Genomic DNA, 18217 nt, shown 5'->3' with positions numbered 1-18217 from the left:
ACAAAAAGCAGGAAGAGTAGAACAAATATAACGCGTTACCAGCATCGAATTTTACGACTTTCCACTTTAATATGATGCCAAGGATCATTTAATTTCCTTCTAACTTGTGCTTGGAACCAGGAAACAGGGTCTGATAAGCAGAATGCCAAGAGTTTTGATTCCATCAGTCAAGTCAGTGACCACAGGGAGAAAAGGATTAAGAGACTTAAGCAGAATGCTGTTCCCTAGTTAATTCAAAACCAGGTTAACTTTCTGCATAGTAGTGACCAAATTGTGCTGACATACATTCTTACTTTACATGTTACTAAGCAAGCTTATGGAATGTCAAACTTATCAATCCTGCTATGCACTTGAGATACAAATAAAACATGTAACCACTAGGACACTGGCAAAATTCACTTCTACCTCATGGTATGATTTTCTGTGATTCAGGTCATAGTTAAGTTATCCAACTCAATCTCACCACCATAGGCAGAGGTTTCTCCCACTGTTGATTCAGTAACTGTTCACAGCACTGCCAGGGAAGGGCGGGGCCTGAACTCCTCTTAACTAGCTGTGTGCTCCTGGGACAAGTGTTTAATAGGTCTGAGTCACTTTGATGGGTTTACCTATGACATAGAGATAATAATTGCACTTTGTGGTTGTGTGAGAGTTATCAAGTTACTACGTGGATAGCACTTAACTCATAAAATGGGTAAAATAACTGCAAGCTTTGTCTAGGGCTTCCGCTTACCAAACAGAAGCAGATGCATCTTCAGGCAATATCCTGTTCTGCACCCTCCAGGATAAAGGAGATTTGTCTTTCATGAGATTTGTAGCAGGTGTTAGCAAATTAAGTCCATCTCAGAAAGATAAGTTTCTCTCATTTGTGGTTCCTCGGTTTTGCAGTCATAAAAATCATGTATGTACATAGAAAATGAAGGTAGAAGTGACAAGAGAGGAAGGGGGTGTGAGGGTGCAGGCTTGATGTATGACATAAACCCATATGAAAATTAAAGTATCAGGCAAGCTAACTTTGTGATACACGGGTGGCATGTAAATTCATAAGCATAATTGAAAAAAAATACTCATTCCAAATTTCAGACAGGCATAATGGCACATTCCTGTTCTTGGACACTCAGGAGGCTGTGGCAGAAGGTCTCACTATGTACCTGCCTTAGGTAAACAGTGAGTACAAGGTCAGCCTGGGCAATGTGAATACGACCCTGTCTCAAAATAAGAATTATAAAGGAGCCAGGGAAGCTGGATGTGTTGGTGCATGCCTGGAATCCCAGCACTTAGAAAGTGGAGGTAGGAGGATCAGGAATTCAAGGACAGCCTGGGCTACATGAGACCATGACTTAAAAGGGAAAAAAAAGGAAAGAAAACAAACAAAAAGGGTAAGGGATGCAGCTTTCCCAGCACACTCGAGGCCCTGGGTTCAATCCTTACTACTATAATAAAAACAAAACAAAAATACTTTTTCAAGTTTCTTAGGAAATAAAAGATCCTATTTCTAGTGATTCACTTTCTTTCCTCAACTGGCTTCCCCTTCAGTACAGTATCTGATTAATGGAGTTAAACATGGACCTGTCAGGGAATTTTGCTTTATCTGCCTTAAGAACTCACCAGAGTCCTCTGACATACAAGCTCAAACCTCTATGCAAGGAGGTTTCACTGGCCTCACACCTCTGGACTCCCTGGGCCCATCCTTTAACAAGGACAGGGTTCCACTATTATCTCCTTCCTCGCTTTAAATCATGAACCATCACTGTCAAGCATTCTCTTAACCACCGATTACCCAAGTACTGCAGCTGTCCTCACCTCAGACTGTTCCTTGCCATCTAAAATGCAAAGGCTACATTGCCTCCAGTTAAAAGAAAAAAGCAACTTGGTTGAGAATTAAGTGAATTGACAGGTGTTGGTAAACAATGCTTCATTTGATTTTAACTAATCTATGATACCTTTACATACTGAAAAATCATATAACCTATAGAGATTTCTAAAATACATTTTAAGAGGCCAAATACATTTAAGATATACATGGAAAACTAGATGACTACTAAAGACCTGGGTCAAATAATTTCTGGAGAGATTCCAGAGCTTGGTTTCCTACATTGCTTTAATAACTTCATGACTTCTGTGAAGATGAAAACAATATAATAGCCATATATTTTCAGTATCAGCTTTTATTAAAAATTGCATTTTGATTAATTTATGATTTAGATAAGCTGTAAGATATCAGTATACTCTCTGGAATAATAACTTTACAAAGATTTAAAACAAACAAAAATTTAAAAGCCTTTTTATTTCCTTCACCATTATTGTTTTACAATACAAATATCACCTTATGAACACACACACGCACACACACACACACGCACACGCACGCACGCACACAAAAAAAACTTACAGAAGATAATTCTGCTGCACATAAAATACAGAATGGATATATATACCTCTTCATTCTTAAAAAACTATTTTGTTCTCCACATTGGCAAGTATAGACTAGAATACTTCCCCAAACATACATGTTAGGAGGAAAACTTAGAGTTACATGCAGTTTCTGCACAAATATATTTTTAAAGAAATATATCTTTGTTGTTGTCACCAACAAAACTGTCGTGAGAGTATGGATAACTAATTTGTAGCTTTCAAGTTTTAAGTAACTGATCATTTTCAAAACTCTCTCTTAAAAAAGATATTCATGGCTGTTTTCGTAGTTAAAACTGAACTATCAAATGGACAATGAAACCATTTTAGTGGTAGGCATCGTCTCCTGCTCACAATATGCAAACGGGCTCTCACTCTAACTCACCCCCATTCGTCAAGTCAAAGTAATTTTAAAACCATAAGCAGTCTTCTGATTTAATTTAGCTATAAATGCAAATTTTAGTAGTGTATACATACATTTATATTTTCATGGAATACTTTATTTTAAATAAAAACATTAAGTTGCCTACCAACCATACAATCAAGACAAGAAAGGCACTATAAACATAGACAAATTTCTCTCCCAAGAAGCATTTTTAAATTTTAACTCTCTTTTCTGTGACATGTAAAAATCTTTAAATTTGGTTTTCATAACATCATTTTGAAAAATAAAGTTAGGAAATACTTAGAAAATCACTTTATAACAGAATCTTTTTTTTTTTTGCACTTTTTGATACACCATCTCTGCTAATTTTAATTTTATAAAACCCAAAGTTACCAAACCTCTCTGTGTCTATCATCTTTATCTGAGTATCAGTGCAACAGGTAGAAAGATTTCAGAATCAAATCCCATTCAGATACTTAGAAACCTTCATAGAGACATTTGCTAGAAAATGGCTTACAGCCCTATCTTTGGGGCAAGAGATATGAAAAGTATGTTTTCCCAAGAAAATAACACACTTTATTTCCAGATGTGACTGGAAAGACCAGAACTTATGATATAAAAGCTTACATTTATGCTGTTGAATCATACATAAAGGAACATGGTGGTTGCAGGTTATATAAATCCCAAACTTAAGAACAGGAAATGTGTACAGTGCATGATAGGTTAAATTTCTTTATTGTTGTCCAACGCAGGTCCTTTGGAGAGAAAAAAGATCACAGTGCTGACCAGGTAACTCAATAGGTTAAGTCAAGGTAACTGTTGAAAGATAATAGCAGTAGGGAGGTGTTTATTTTATGGCATCTTCTCTATGGAGTTCTTAGCACTTCGGACAGTTCCTTGTTCCCCACTTGGTACAGCGGTTATGTGTCATTCACCAACCGGCTATATTTAACTTGCCTGCCGAGGTGGACCACTGGCCAGGGGAAGGGCCAATGGTAAGATCGAGGTACAATTCCTTGGACATTCTTTTCAAAGTACTGAAATGGCCTGTACCACCACACCCTGGCCAGGAGGTTCATCTGGGAAGCTTCTTTTAGCACCTAAGGAAAGAAAAGAGCACAAGCATGTCTCCTCACAATCTTTCACTTCAAATACTTCCCACATTAAAATTCACAAATGGCCTCAGACTTGTCCCACATCTACCCACATACCCTAATTCAACCTTAGTTCATCATCCTATACCTTGAACACACCTGCAAACCCTGTCCCACCCCAGTGCAAAGTCAAATAACCCTGATTTCCCTCAGGGCAAGGAAAACTTGAGGTTCCCTTGCTTCTTGCCGTTTTAATATCCCAATTAGCCTTTTCCTCATTCTCCTATGCTAATAAAAGAAAGAATTAATCAAATACAAGCATCAAACTGGTGATGGGTCCAGGTAACAAGAGGGAAGGAATACTTCAATTAAGCAAAAGGCAAACACAGGCTTAGAAAATATTTTTCATAGATGATGAGAGTGTGATACATGTTTTAAAAGGAAGCGGCCTTCTGTGTCATTGCATTAACATGCTTTACACACTGATCCTGAAGAGGACCATTATTACAAAGGCAGCACAGTATCAGTTTGCTACCCCTAAGAAAGAGAAACTGACAAGGGTACCCTTAGATTCTTTATCCTTCCAATAACCCCTACACCTGCCCAAGTCAGAAACACCAAGCCAGGGGCAAGAGATGTTAAAATCAAATGGAAGAAACTCACTTGCTGATTGGCCATAGTGTGATACCACCAGAAGAGTCTTGTGGTGATGTAATATGCCACCACCACATCCACAGTGTAGTGGTCATGCGCTAAGAGAATACAGAAGATTCCAACGACACTGAGCAGCCAGCAAATCCAGTGGTACCACCAGAGTCGTCGAGGGGAATCTAGAAAGAGGATAAACTGGCATCAGTCAGATTCTCCAATATCACGAAGGTCACTTAGCCATGCCTTTGCCTCCCCCCACTGCGTCCAACTACCTTTTGCCTTTCCTTCTGAAAGCCCATTACCTGGGCTAGTAAATCAAAGGACTTCAGTTTCTCTATAACCAGAGTTAAAATGGAAATAGCCTTTGATAAAATGATTTGTCTAGCAGTAGTAATTCATACAAGGTTATACACTGATCCATCTAATAATAGACAAAACTTAAAAGGTGAATATAACCAAATAAGCACAAGGTAGTTACTCCATTATTTTTTTTGTGTGCACGTATGTGCATGTGTGTGCATATGTGGAGACCAGAGGGTGTCAAAGGGTGCCTCCTTCGATCAGTCTCTACCTTACATATTGATGGAGGGTCTCTCACCAAATGCAAACAAAGCTCACCAATTTGGCTAGACTATCTGGCAAGCTTATTCTCAAGATACCCAGTCTCAGCCTCCTGAGCTCAGGAATCACAGTCAGGCTGACATGCTTGCCTGGCATTTCCTTGGGTGTCGAAGAGCTGAACTCCAGTCTCACGCCTGTATCTCAAGCACTTTACTCACTGAACCATTTCCCAGCTCCTGTCCGTTGACATTTAACTAAACTTAACCTGTAGCTAATTTGAGGCTAATGCTTCATAAAAACTCAGTATCTATTGCTCCACGGATCCCCACACATGGACTAAGTAATCTAGTTGCAACAGCTGTCACATTTTGCTTTTTCAGGTTCTGTTACCACATAATAATCTGAAAGACTGAGATTTCTGTTTCTTAAATACAAATAAAACAATCAGATGCCTGGAATTTGTAGTTCAAATGGTTCCCAAATATATGACATTGTCATTGTCATACAAATTCTTGTTTGTACCAGACACCTGCGAGAAACCTCTATTAGTACAGGTCTTTTTTATCTTGCACTCTCACTGGGGAAGGGGTTAGAAGGTCTGGGATTTCAGGCAAAAAGTGTGACTGGACCTTCCCATTTCAGGGGAGAAGGTGCTGGTTTTTACTGGGTTCTCAAGAGGTCCAGAAGTCACTCACTTTGCCAAGACACATCTACCATATACCCGGCGACAGGTACCTGGGTCAACGAACAAGCAGGCAAAGGCCCACCTGTGTGGGAGGAACCCTTCCAGGAAGGGAGGGAGACAAGAGACTGCAACCATAGCGAGACACACATTGTACTGGAAGGTGAAAAACAAAAAAAGGAAGAAAAGTGAACTGGGGGAGGGGGGTGGGGGGATGAGGAGGAGAGAGAGGAAGGGTGGGAGTTTTGTTGTTTGCTTGTTTCATGCATGCGTGCGTGTGTGCGTGTCTATGTATGTAAGTGTTTTTACAATTTAAAATTGGGTGGCTGGAGCAGGACTGTCCCAGTATTTGTTCTTGACACCTTAACAATGCAGCAATAGCAGCTAGCACATGTTTTCTGTGCAATCTACTAGCCTCTGCATACACCACTTATTTTAATTTTTATGACCTCTTCCCTATTCATGAAGTAGGATTTCATCCCCAAAATGAGGAAACAAATACAGAGATTAAAGATTTCCCCAGGGTCATAAAGCTGAGAGCTGACAGCATCAGGATTCAAAATCAGAGAGTTGTGATTATTGCAAAGCCTCAGCATTTCCCAGTAAAGCACCCTGCCTTATGGTCAAATATAATTTATGACAATACAATTCCAGATACCAACCAGCAGGGGGCAAGAACTCATTTCCCCAGGGCTAATGGCATCTGACTTCAACATTCCCATTTTCTATACTTGGTTACATTGTGGTATGAGGACTGGATGCCCTGTGAATTCTGAAGAGACATTTCTAGAATTCACTGCATGTGATCACACACTAAATATAAGTAGAACATCTTTTCTCTCTCCTCTCTTTCAGGGCCCTCTGGAAGACCTCACCTCCTTCTGGGCTCCTTTACTTGTTTTGGTGACCAGAATTGCCCAGTCCACCACCTCTTTCCTTTTCTCTTCTGTTTGCCCTGTTGTACAATTATTATTCTCCTTCCTTCCCTCCGCTTCTCTTCACTGGTAACATCCCCACCATAGTTAAGCCACACCTCTGCATGACAGACAGCAGCCAATCACCAAACTCTTCTCTTGGTCTTTGTTCCTCCTTCTTCAGTGCCTCCACAAACTGCTGCAGGAGTGATTTCTTCCTCTCTGAAGGATGACACTGTTCCTTTGGTTCTCACCCTTCAAAGTGCACCCCATCTGTGTCAGACAGAAGCTCAGACTCTGTCTTGCTGTGTGGGGCACCCTCTGATCTGGCTGCCATTTACCTGTGCATTCTCATTTCTCTTTATGACGCCCACTCTCAGTTCCCACCACATACAATTTTAAGCACTACCATGCTCCCCAGATATCTCCTGACTGCAATGTGGGTCCCTCCTCTACAAGATCACAGCAGACTACTCCACCTATCCCTTTCTGGGAACTGTCTGGATAACGTTCACTGGAGACTGAGATTAGGCTACTTTTAACAGTAAAATTTTGAAGATAATTGAACTTTCCAGAGAAATAAGTAATCTGTGGTTAATTTATCAGGCTGAAATCCAAGAGCAACTAAAATGAATGATGTCTCATAAACAACGAGAGTAAAACATGGCAGAAGAACATATATGTATATACACCCATATACATACACACATGTACATAGGTACACATATACACAGTAGAAACGCATGCAGGAAATTATACAAGGAGATGAGAGATGGAAAAACTGAAATGGTATTAATTATATATTAACATTTTATTTTCTGAGTTGGGCGTGGTGGTGTATGCATTTAGTCCCAGCACTGGGGAGGCAGAGGCAGGCGGATTTCTGTGAATTCCAGTCCAGCCTGGTCTACATAGTGAGTTCCAGGCCAGCTGGGACTACAGGGAGACCCTGTCTCAAAAGGACCAAAAACAAAACAAAACAAAACATTTTATTTTCTGTAAAAGGGTTATCTGAAGCAAATATAGTAACATGTTAATACACTGAATTTGGGGAGTGTATAAGGATATCTATAATATTTTGTTTCACAGTAAAATATTTTAAGTGTCCTTAAAGGAAAGTTTCCATTTAGGGTGTGCCCTACTCTTCACGGTCCTTTTGGAGGCACATTCTGACCCATTATCATACCCCTAGCATGCAGCATAGTGTTGAGTGCTTGAAAAACTGGCTCCTGAGTCAACACATGATCTTTCCTTCTGACTGCTTGGCAGCTTTATCCCTGGCTCATAACATACCCTGGGAAGTGCCAACACTACAGCTGACACCTCGTGAAGAGGCACAGCTGTGGCCTTCCATGCATTTCCCGGGGTGCACAAGGATGAGATGAGGCTGTTGTCCTGAAGTGCCAGTCTGGCTTTAGCAGACATTTTACCAAAACTGAATATTCAAAGGACCAGGGGTCATGGGAAATGGCAAGTGAGGAAATTAACAATGAAAGGCTGTTTTAGACTTACACTCTTTGATAAATAAGTAGGTGAGTGTTAGCATGACCGTGTGGCCACTGTACAGATAGTCCCCACACATGTTGTGAGAGCCAGTGATAGACAAGCCACCTCCAGCAATGAGCTTCATTATTCTCCGCACTTGAGCTTCCCAGTCTCCAAAAAGCTAGCAGGAAAGAAAACAAGATTCATTGTTAGTCCACATGGCAGTTTGCTACCATTCCTATTTAAAACCACAATTATGTTTTATTAATATATATCCACAACTTTATTAAGACACACAAAATCTTCACCATCAAGTATGCCCACTCACTGTTTATCTTTGAACTGATAGCCCCTGGGAAGTGTATGGTACTAGTGTTTGCTGCTGTTGTTTTTTCTAGACAGGATCTCACTATACAGCCCTGGCTAGCGTGGACCTCACTATGCAGACCAGGCTGGCCTCGAAGATTCATCTGTCTCTGCTTCTGCCTCCTGAGTGCTGGAATTAAAGGAGTGTACCACACCATGTATTTGCATCTTTTTAATGGTACATTTCAACAGATTTTTACCTTTCGAGGGGAACTTTGGGAGTTTGACCCAGGGCCTCATGCATGCTAGGCAAGTGCTCTATCAGTAAACCACATGCCTCTATTCAATTTATTTTAATATACTAAAAGAGAAAGACTACGTGGATGATTTACTAGAACTGCTACTTCAGAAAAAGAAAATTTTAATCTTTAGAGATGCACTTTTGCCACACTTGGTCTCCAGGATAATAGTTCCACTAACTCATTAGCTAAAGTAACTGGAGTCTAGTTAGTCAAATGAACATAAAGCAAGGGACTCCACACAATGCACCTTCAGTCCTCTGAAATTATGTGGGCAACGTGGTAAGGGTGGGAGAAAAGTTCATAAAGTAATCTGGCTGCCTAAGATGCAAGGTTGGTCTGGAGTGGAGAGTAAAAAATGGCCTCAACAACCCACTTGATGCCACTAATATTTATTCCATCAAATAGATATGTAAATGTTTGTGTTTTATGACTGTGGCACCCTTTTAAATTCTGGTAGGCTGATTTAATCACCACAATCCCCTTTCAACATTTAACTGCTAATATTCTAGCTCTGGGAAATGCATGTTTCATTACAATTTTCCTTTACAAAAGCAATCAGGATTTCTGCAAGAGCAAGTTACCCAGACCACACAGAGGATATAAATCTCCCAGTTCAAAGGAATCTTTGAATGGTCAGCACAAAAGAAGAAAGCAGATCTACATTGAAAGACCCAATGCCATGGCACTACAGAAACTGGGCACGGAGATGCTAAAGCCACCCCCCGCACACACACATATACACCAAGATTAAAAACAAGCTTTAAATGGAGGATTCATTCAAATAAAACTTACAGAAAGCAACTCCAGAAGTGATAGCTTGTAGGAGGAAAAGTCTTTAAATTCTTTTAAAAATTCTTTTATTTATTTCTACTTTACACATGTATTTGGTGTGCACATAAATTCACCTATTTGTGCAATACCTGGGGGTCAGAAGAGAGCACCGAATCCCATGGAACTGGAGCTATGGATGGTTGTTAGCTGCCACATGGGTGTTAGGAAACAAATGCAGGTCCTCTGCAAGAGCAGCCAGTGCTCTTAACCCCTGAGCCAGTTTTCCAGCCCCACTCTTCAAATTCTTGAGCAACAGATTTCCAATTTGGATTTCAGACTTAGCCAGATAACCAAGCTTTCTTTATATACTAAGGCTTTACAATATTTGCTATGTCTATATGCTTTTCTAGGAACTGCAGAGTATGTATTCTCCAAGGCAAGTGAATAGTCACAGACAAAGGAAAAACTACATCTCTCTAGAATAGCATGAGGGGAGAGCCCAAGAGCTGTGTGGCAGCTTTTGCATTGACCTGGAAAGTGTCCAGTTCAAAGGCTTTGCAGAGGTCTTCAAAGACAAGACACTGATGGAATAGTCATGGCTTTTGACTATAATTCATAAGTTGGGGATGAACAAATATATAGGAAGCTAGTAAAAGAAAAAGCAAGGTGATTATTAATTCTATAGGATACAAAATATTGTACTGCAAAGGAGAAATAATGACAGGAAATGACATGGCTTAGCTGTGAAAAGTAATCATGCACAGAACTGTAATCATGTAAGCCCTGAATATCAAACTGCACAGGGAACAGACAAGAAGCTACAAGGTACACCCAGAGACACAAGAAAAAGGCAGGGAAAGGTACAGAGGACACAATATCCTCTCTTTTCACAACAGGAAGTTAATAATAGAGAAGATTAAAGTTCAAGAGCATCCTTGGCTAGTTCAAGATCAGCCTAGCTGACTAGACCCCAGCAGATGAATGTGCACTGAAAGACGTCAGGGGGATACTAACTTGACTTGATAGGCCTTAACATACATGATAGAATGCGTAAAATCCAGTGCGGGGCTATGGGAGGGTGCTGATGGGCAAAGGGGGTATAAAGATAATGAAGATGTTGTATATGAGATACACAAAAATTCAATAAAAATTAAAGAATAAATAATCATCAACCTTTTAAAAAAATTATACCCAAATGTGGTGTCACCTATAGTTGCCTGCAATCCAAGCTCTTGAGAGGCAATCATGAAAGATACACACACACACACACACACACACACGGAATACATAGAAAGAAAAATGATATTCCTGTATCACTTAGAAATAATGAATCTATGAGTTAGAAAAATCTGCAAAAAGAGGTAAAGATATGGTTATCAATACCATAAGATTCAGTAACAGTTAAAAGGAGATAGGAAAAGGAGACAAAATAGGATCAGGGCCAGGAGATCATTATTTCCTTTTTTATTATTTTAATTTCTTTTATGTGTTGCCTGCATGTATATGTGTACCTGTAGGTGCAATGCCCACAGAGGCCAAAAGAGGGAGCTAGATCCCCTGGAACTGGAGTTACTGGCAGCTATTAGTCACCTTGTGGGTGCTGGGAACCGAACCAGCATCCTCCACAAGAGCAGCCAGTGTTCTTAACCTTAACTGTGGAACCATCTTTGCAGTCCCGAGATCATTATTTCTTATACCAAGTTTAGTAGAAATATTTTTAAAATTGTATGCATAGAGAAACACAATTTTTCTAAAGTTTCAAATGCAAAGTTTGAGCTAGTTATGTCCTAATAACAAATAATAGGTAAGGAAAATTATGGCCCCAAACTTTATTTCTTCATTTCACATATTTCAAATTAACCTTCTAGGGCCTGAAGGTGTGGCTCACAAGCAAGCAAGCATGAACCCTATGCGAAATTCTCTCTCCAAGTCTGTTTTGAAAGCTGCAAGTCACACTCCCCTGGCAGCATTACTCCATCTTTTTCCTCTCATGTTAACATGAAAATTGCGGTGAAGCCATTATGTGTGGAAGACAGAAGGGGATGATCAAATAAATGGCAAGATTAGGTAGAGAGTTTATATCGTAAACAATTTCCTCTATTAGGAAGGAAAGCAGAAAAAAAAGTTTTGGTAAATTTTTAACTTCTTTTTTTAACTAGGCACAGATAAAGTCTGGAGCGCAGCATTCTAAACATTCACAGGGTTATAAGAAAGTGGGGATTCTCCTGGGCCTTATCCCAGAGCAGTATCCCCTCCTCTCCATGGGCCAGAGAGAGGGATTCATTTTGCAGCATTTTCTGTCTGCAGTTTTGGAGCCTGTGTTGCCTCTGAGTCCAGGCAGGAGACAAGAGTGAAGAAATAAACGCAAAAGAGCATCTTCTATACTCTGCATTTTGGTTTCCTTCCTCAATCTGCGACTGCCACTTACTTTTGCACCCTCAAACAGCTTCTCAATAGATTCTGTCCAGCATGTTTGGGATACACCCAGTGGAAAGAAAGTATACAGAGAACTCAATACTCCACTAGAGCCTTCCCTGCTGAATGCCCATTGCTGAAAGTAATGAGATCTCAGAAAGTCTCACATTTCTATTGCTATAAAAATTACGGCCCAGAGTTCTAGAAAGTCAGTGTTCATCAAAAATAAGACAAGTTTGTTCAAAATTTAATGAATGACCAAGAATGAAGTCTGCTCGTCTTCCGTCTGTATGCAGAAGCCAAGAGCGTTTTCTAACTGCATTTGAATAGGGAGGGGCAGACTCTGTCACTAGGACCTATTAAATGATGTTACAAATGAGTGGCTTTGGTACAACTGATCGAGGGCAGGAAATGAGTGCAAAGGTATAGAAATGCAATTTAAAATAATCCTCAACCATTACTTTGACCTCCCATCTTTGAATAGCCCTGAAAATTCAGCAAGGCAAATCTTACCTTAGTCCTAAGTCACATTGGTAGAGCTGGGCCTGTATTTCAAGTGATCTGACCACTTACATGTATAGCACATAAAGATGTTTCCATCAAAGATGGACTGCACAGAAGACAGAGGTGCTGAGAAGGACCTGGAGAAGTGGGAGAGCAGCCAGCAGCTCACTACTCATATCTGTGATGTGGATGTAAACCTACTGTCCCGCCAGTCATATGAAAGCATAGGATATACAGTTATGCACTATCTCCTATAGTAAACTTATAATTGTTAGAGTATACTCCTCTCTACTTACAGAAAAAAGTCAGGCTATAGATGTAACTCAAAGCATTTGCCTGTCATCCATGAGGTTCCCAATTTTAATCCCTAATGTCACAAAATAAAGAAAAAAGTTAAGAGATGACAGTTCTACCCACCACCTTCCAGTGAGACAAGATGTGGAGGTAAAAAACAGATAACAATGATGGGAACCCTGTGTAGACCCAAGCTAATGTGTATGTCTTAGCTCTTAAGAAAAAGTATAAAAACTAAAGGTGGCGCACACGTTTAGTCCCAGCACTCGGAAGGCAGAGGCAGGTGGCGCATACCTTTAGTTCCAGCACTTGGGAGGCAGAGACAGGTGGATCTCTGTGAGTTCAAGACCAGCCTGTCTACATAATGAATTCCAGGCCAGCTGGGGCTACAGAGAAACCCTGTTTCAAAAAAGACCAAAAAAAAAAAAAAGTGCAAAAACAAAATTTAATAAATAAGACAAAGCTTATGGAATAAGAGGACAAAGAAAGTTCCATATAATTATATAATGCACTTTAAACTAAGTATTGTTACAAAAGAATGCTGAAATGAAAAGTTCTAGGCCTTTGCATTCACTCACCATTTGCTCCCTGACTCACCAGAGCAACTTCCAGCCTGGTAGGCTCCATTCGTGGGAAGTGCCCTAAGCAGGTGCAACACCTGTAAATCTTTTATACCATATTCACATCGCACCTTTTTATGATTAGATATGAATGCTGAGATTGTTAGAATTGCTTATAGCATTCAACACAGCCACATGCTGTAAGGCTACTTCTGTAGCTTAGAAGCGACAAGCTACGCTACAGAGGTACCGAGTTTGCATAATGATGAGATAGCCTAATGACATACATTTCAGAAAGAACCCCTATCCTTAAATAATGTTTGACCATACTATTTGCAAAGTACCTTGGTATAGCCAGTCCCTCAGAAGTGTAATTAAACCAGGCACTGGATTCATATAGAATAATTTTTCCTTCAGTAGTTTAAGTACCTTATAGAAGTAAGAGCATACAATCAATCAATGCCACATTCCAACTCCTGATCCACCAAGAATCCCTCAAAAAAACTCATTCAACGTTTTCTTCCACCACTCATTCATGGAATCTACCCACTTTGGCAAATTATATTGTATTGTTCCTATACATATCTTCCTGCAAAATAGAAATTTCATTATTACTGACCAAATACCTCAAATACCTTCTTAAACACCCAGACTGATATCACATCAGCTAAGGGAATTAAACAGCAGGGACAGAAAGAGGATTGGTAGAATCCTCATCAAGCCCTTGAGCAGCCTGCCACTGAGAAACACGATATGCTCTGTGATTTGACTCGACCTCGATTCCCCAGATGACTAATTCCTAACCCAGCTGTAAAATATGCCATTCCCAAATTTTAACTGGCAGGTAGTCATCTGAAAACAAGGGTGAACACTTAAGAATTAATGCTAAGTTATAAAAATGTTCGTTAGTGCTCACTGGGAAGGTGAAATGTTTGGATGAGGAGATACATGCTTTGGGTTTCTCAGCAAGAAGAGGAGGCTCCAGGCTGCCTTTTTTAATTTCTCCTTGTCTTATTTTACTGTCACCTAGTTGTGTAGAAAAAAAGAAATGGTAGGGTAGCTTTATAGAATAAAACGTCATCTTTTGTTTATATAGAGATTCCAATCTTTTAACAAAATTTTCCTATCAGTGATCTCACTGTAGCATACTAAGCCTGTCAGCTGGTTAATACTGAGGTTATGATGTTCATCTTACAGAAGAGGAAGTAAACAGAGAGCTACTGACTAGTCATGAGGACACATGCAATAACTTAGGATCAGAACCAATGGTCTATATCTCTGAGCCAAGTGATCTTGCTCCTAGGTTCCTGGAAAGCACGCCATAGTTGCAAACAGCTTCTAAAATAACAAAGACAATGTCCGAGGTGGGACATTTCCAGGTTCGCATTTTGTTGCTGTTCTAATAAAATTTAGGTAATTTTACTTTCTTTTCTTATGCATACTTTTAAAAATATTTTATTATTTTTATTTTATGTATATGAGTGTATGCATGTATGCAAATGCACCTGTTTTGTACAATGCCCACACAGGTCAGAAGAGAGTGTCAGATCCCGTGGAACTGGAATTATGGATATTTGTTAGCCACCATATGGGTGCTGGGAATTGAACCCTAGTCCTCTGTAAGAGCAGCCAGTGATCTTAACTGCTGAGCCATCCCGCCAGTCCCTTCTTACACATTCTTACACATGCTGTTCTCGATTTCAACTCTCCTTGCTTTATTTATATGTATATGCTACATGGGTCTCAAAAAGAATTTTTTTTGAGGCAGAATCTCATTATGTAGCCCAGGCTGGCCTTAAACTCATGATCCCCTTGAGTGTTGGAATTACAAATATGTACCACCATGTCTAGCTTTCAAACATATTTTATCTTTACTTATTATGACACGTATGTGTATGATCTATGTGTAGTGTATCTGTGTGCATGTGCACACATGTGGAAGCTAAATGACAATTTTGTGGAGAACTCACTCCTTCCAGCTTTACATGGGCTTTGAGGACTGAACTCAGGTAGCCACGTTTGCAGCAAATGCCTTTCTCAGCTGAGTCATCTCAGCTTCCCAATACACATTCTCAGGAGCAAAAAGGAGAAGGAAGCTCAACTCTAACTTCAGTTTTTAGGTTAACCAGTTAGAAACCATTGTATACGTTTTACTTCAGATGCCATTTGCTTGCAGATGTGACTGCTGGAACAGGAAGAGTCATGATGTACAGCAGCACTGTCATCACCAAGTTGAGACAACTGGGCAATCTTAAGTGAGAACGCAGTGCACAGCAGTCAGCAAGTGAAACTGAGCTGGCTCTCCTTGAATATGCAGCCCTGCAGGAAGCTCATTTGAGGTCATTTCCTGATTACTCAAGAGACTCTTCTGGATTCTTCCATGATATGTTGTTCCCTCCAGTCCTCAAGCGATGTTTTCCTCCACAGTGTGACCACCATGACTAATGAATAGGAGCAGTTTCACTGCACAGCCATGCCTCCTCCTGCACAATTTGCTAAGACTTTTTCTTCCATTCTTCTATGAAGGTCTGGCACCTCCCCATTATGAATGCTCTCATCAATTCCTATTAAGCAGGATTTGGGGGGGGGTGGAGTCGCTAGTAATTATCAGCAATAAAACACTAATTATCCACTAGCCTCCCCCCACCAAAAAACTTATATTTTTCATGGCCTCTAATAAGAACACCTTCTGAAGACTATAAAGCCTGCAATACAGGTCAGTTCTAGCTTCCTGGCTTATACGCTAGTGTTTAAATCAGGCAAGGTATTCCTCTAACAACATTACATTTGCTTTAAATTCTTGGAGAATCCTCTAATCTTTCTGGTCTACCTGCTTAAAAGTGAAATTTAAAAAAATACTGCTTCAGCTTTTATTTTGAAGAATTATGTAATGAAGGAATTGCGTGCTGAACGACGGAACCCTTCGTTCATTAATCAGCAGCATTCTGCCATGTTTGCGTCTCTCTTCTTTCTCTTCCCCATGTCATGAGAGCAAACTGTATGATGCTTCGCTCCAAAGGAAATTCTCTTCTGCAATCATACTCACAAAATCTAACAATGATTCAATCCCAGCTACACTTTAACAGCCTATATTCAGACTGCTCAATATTCCCAACAATTTCTTTCCATCGCCTGCCCTGCAGTGAAGGTTCTAATCTGGGAACAGCACTGAGGTCACCTGCCATGCTGATTTTTTTCACTGACTAGTACAGTTCCTCTGCTACGGTTTTCTTCTCCCATGATAGTTACACTTTTAAGTTCATATACTTCCTTGAGTTTTATCTAAATCCTGCTATCTGTTCAAATTCAAGTTAAATGCTGTTGGCAGGAACATTACAGAGATGCTGCTGTCTCCACTCCCAGCGCATCACATGAAGGAGACACTGACACCTGTCCTGATGCTGGTGTGACCATCTGGCCCCAGCAATGCCTGTCAGAATTCTCCACTGAACACGTACCTTTGTCCCTTTACAAGTAATAATATATCTATGATTTTGAAAAGCTGTATAAATATTACTAGCCCTGGAGAGATGGCTCAGCGGTTATGAGCACTGGCTGCTCTTCCAGAGGGCCTACTTTGGTTCCCAGCACCCAAATGGTGGCTAACAACCATCCATAACTCCAGTTTCAGGGGATCTGACACCCTCTTCCAGACTCTGCAGGCACTGCAGGCACACACTGTATAGACTACACATGCAGGTAAAACACTCATACACATGAAATAAAAATAAAATTTTAAAATAAATAAATATTACTAGCCCTAACCTTTCACCCAATGGCTTCAGTCCTTTTCATTCATGATACTGAATTATACTTTTTGAATTATTTATATAGTAGTTACAAAACAGCTATTTTTTTCTATTTCTATCTCTTTTGTAGTTATTGATTTTTTTTCTAAAGAACCTCTCAAGTTATTAACTCATTACTATTCAATATTGTCATGTTTAAACTGCCTCAAGCACGATCTTTGGGAGATAAGGGTTATGTAGCTCACTGCAAGGAGCAGGTGCTAGGCCCTAGGCTCCCTCCTCAACACTGCAGAAACAAGAAAACAACAAAACAAAATGTGGTCAGTGGGAGAATTCATGCAGAACAGTCTAGTGGAAATTACTGCTGGCCTCTCATGCCCAGGCAGCTAAGGACTATTCCTCGGGATAAGCCTGCCACTGTCCCCTTCCTGCATCACCCAATAGGTAAGGCTTCATATAAGCCACACACTGTCCCCACTGAGGCTCACTACAATTCCTTTTCCCTTCACAGCAGATGGCTGTCAGTATGTGGAAAAGCTGTCTTACCTTCCCAACATCTACACACACACACACACACACACACACACACACACACACACACACACACACACACACACACACACACACACACACACACACACACACAGGGCCTGGTCTAGGTACACCTTCCCACTAAGGCAGACAACCTTGAAAAAGCATTATCTAGAGCACAGCATGGGCAGCTTCTTGCCTCTGCCGCTTAGTGCCTCTAAAACATCAGGCAAGGCCACTTGTCTCTGAACCACTACAACTTCCTCCCCCACAGTTTTGAAAACTAAATGAAAACAAAGCATTCAGAATCACAGCCAGCAGGAAAAAGGTGCACAAAACCTGGCACCAACCAAATCTACCTCCCTCTCCTCCAAACACCCTGAAATGCCTATTAAGAGGGATGCATTTCTCAGAGACAATTGTAGTCACGTAATAACCCCTGCTAAAACCTTCCCTGGCTTCTTATGGCCCTTAGAGTCCAAACTCCTTAGAGGGGTGCGAGGTCCCTTAAAATCTGTCCACAGCCTGCCTGCCTGACTTTATCTCTGGCCACCATGGACCAGAGGACCAGACGTGTATGCACACTCAGCCTCAAGTTATT

At 40.4% G+C, this 18217-nt stretch overlaps 1 protein-coding gene across 21 annotated transcripts in view; it reads right to left on the bottom strand.

Moving 5' to 3' along the window:
- Positions 1-2152: 2152 nt before the first annotated feature.
- The window catches only part of Sgms1 (sphingomyelin synthase 1), a 323387-nt gene continuing 307322 nt past the window's right edge, over positions 2153-18217 (bottom strand). For all 21 annotated transcript variants that reach the window (XM_029565807.1, XM_029565796.1, XM_029565809.1 and 18 more), the window contains 3 exons: positions 8212-8365; positions 4555-4721; positions 2153-3897 (listed from right to left, as the gene is read on the bottom strand). In XM_029565807.1, the coding sequence (XP_029421667.1) occupies positions 3718-3897; positions 4555-4721; positions 8212-8365 (501 nt within the window). In that variant the 3' untranslated portion in view covers positions 2153-3717. The remainder of the gene's footprint in view (positions 3898-4554; positions 4722-8211; positions 8366-18217) is intronic.

This window comes from Nannospalax galili, unplaced genomic scaffold, assembly GCF_000622305.1.
Source record: "Nannospalax galili isolate Female #2095 unplaced genomic scaffold, S.galili_v1.0 scaffold498, whole genome shotgun sequence".
NCBI lineage: Eukaryota > Metazoa > Chordata > Mammalia > Rodentia > Spalacidae > Nannospalax > Nannospalax galili.
This window is presented reverse-complemented; position numbering and strand designations above follow the sequence as displayed.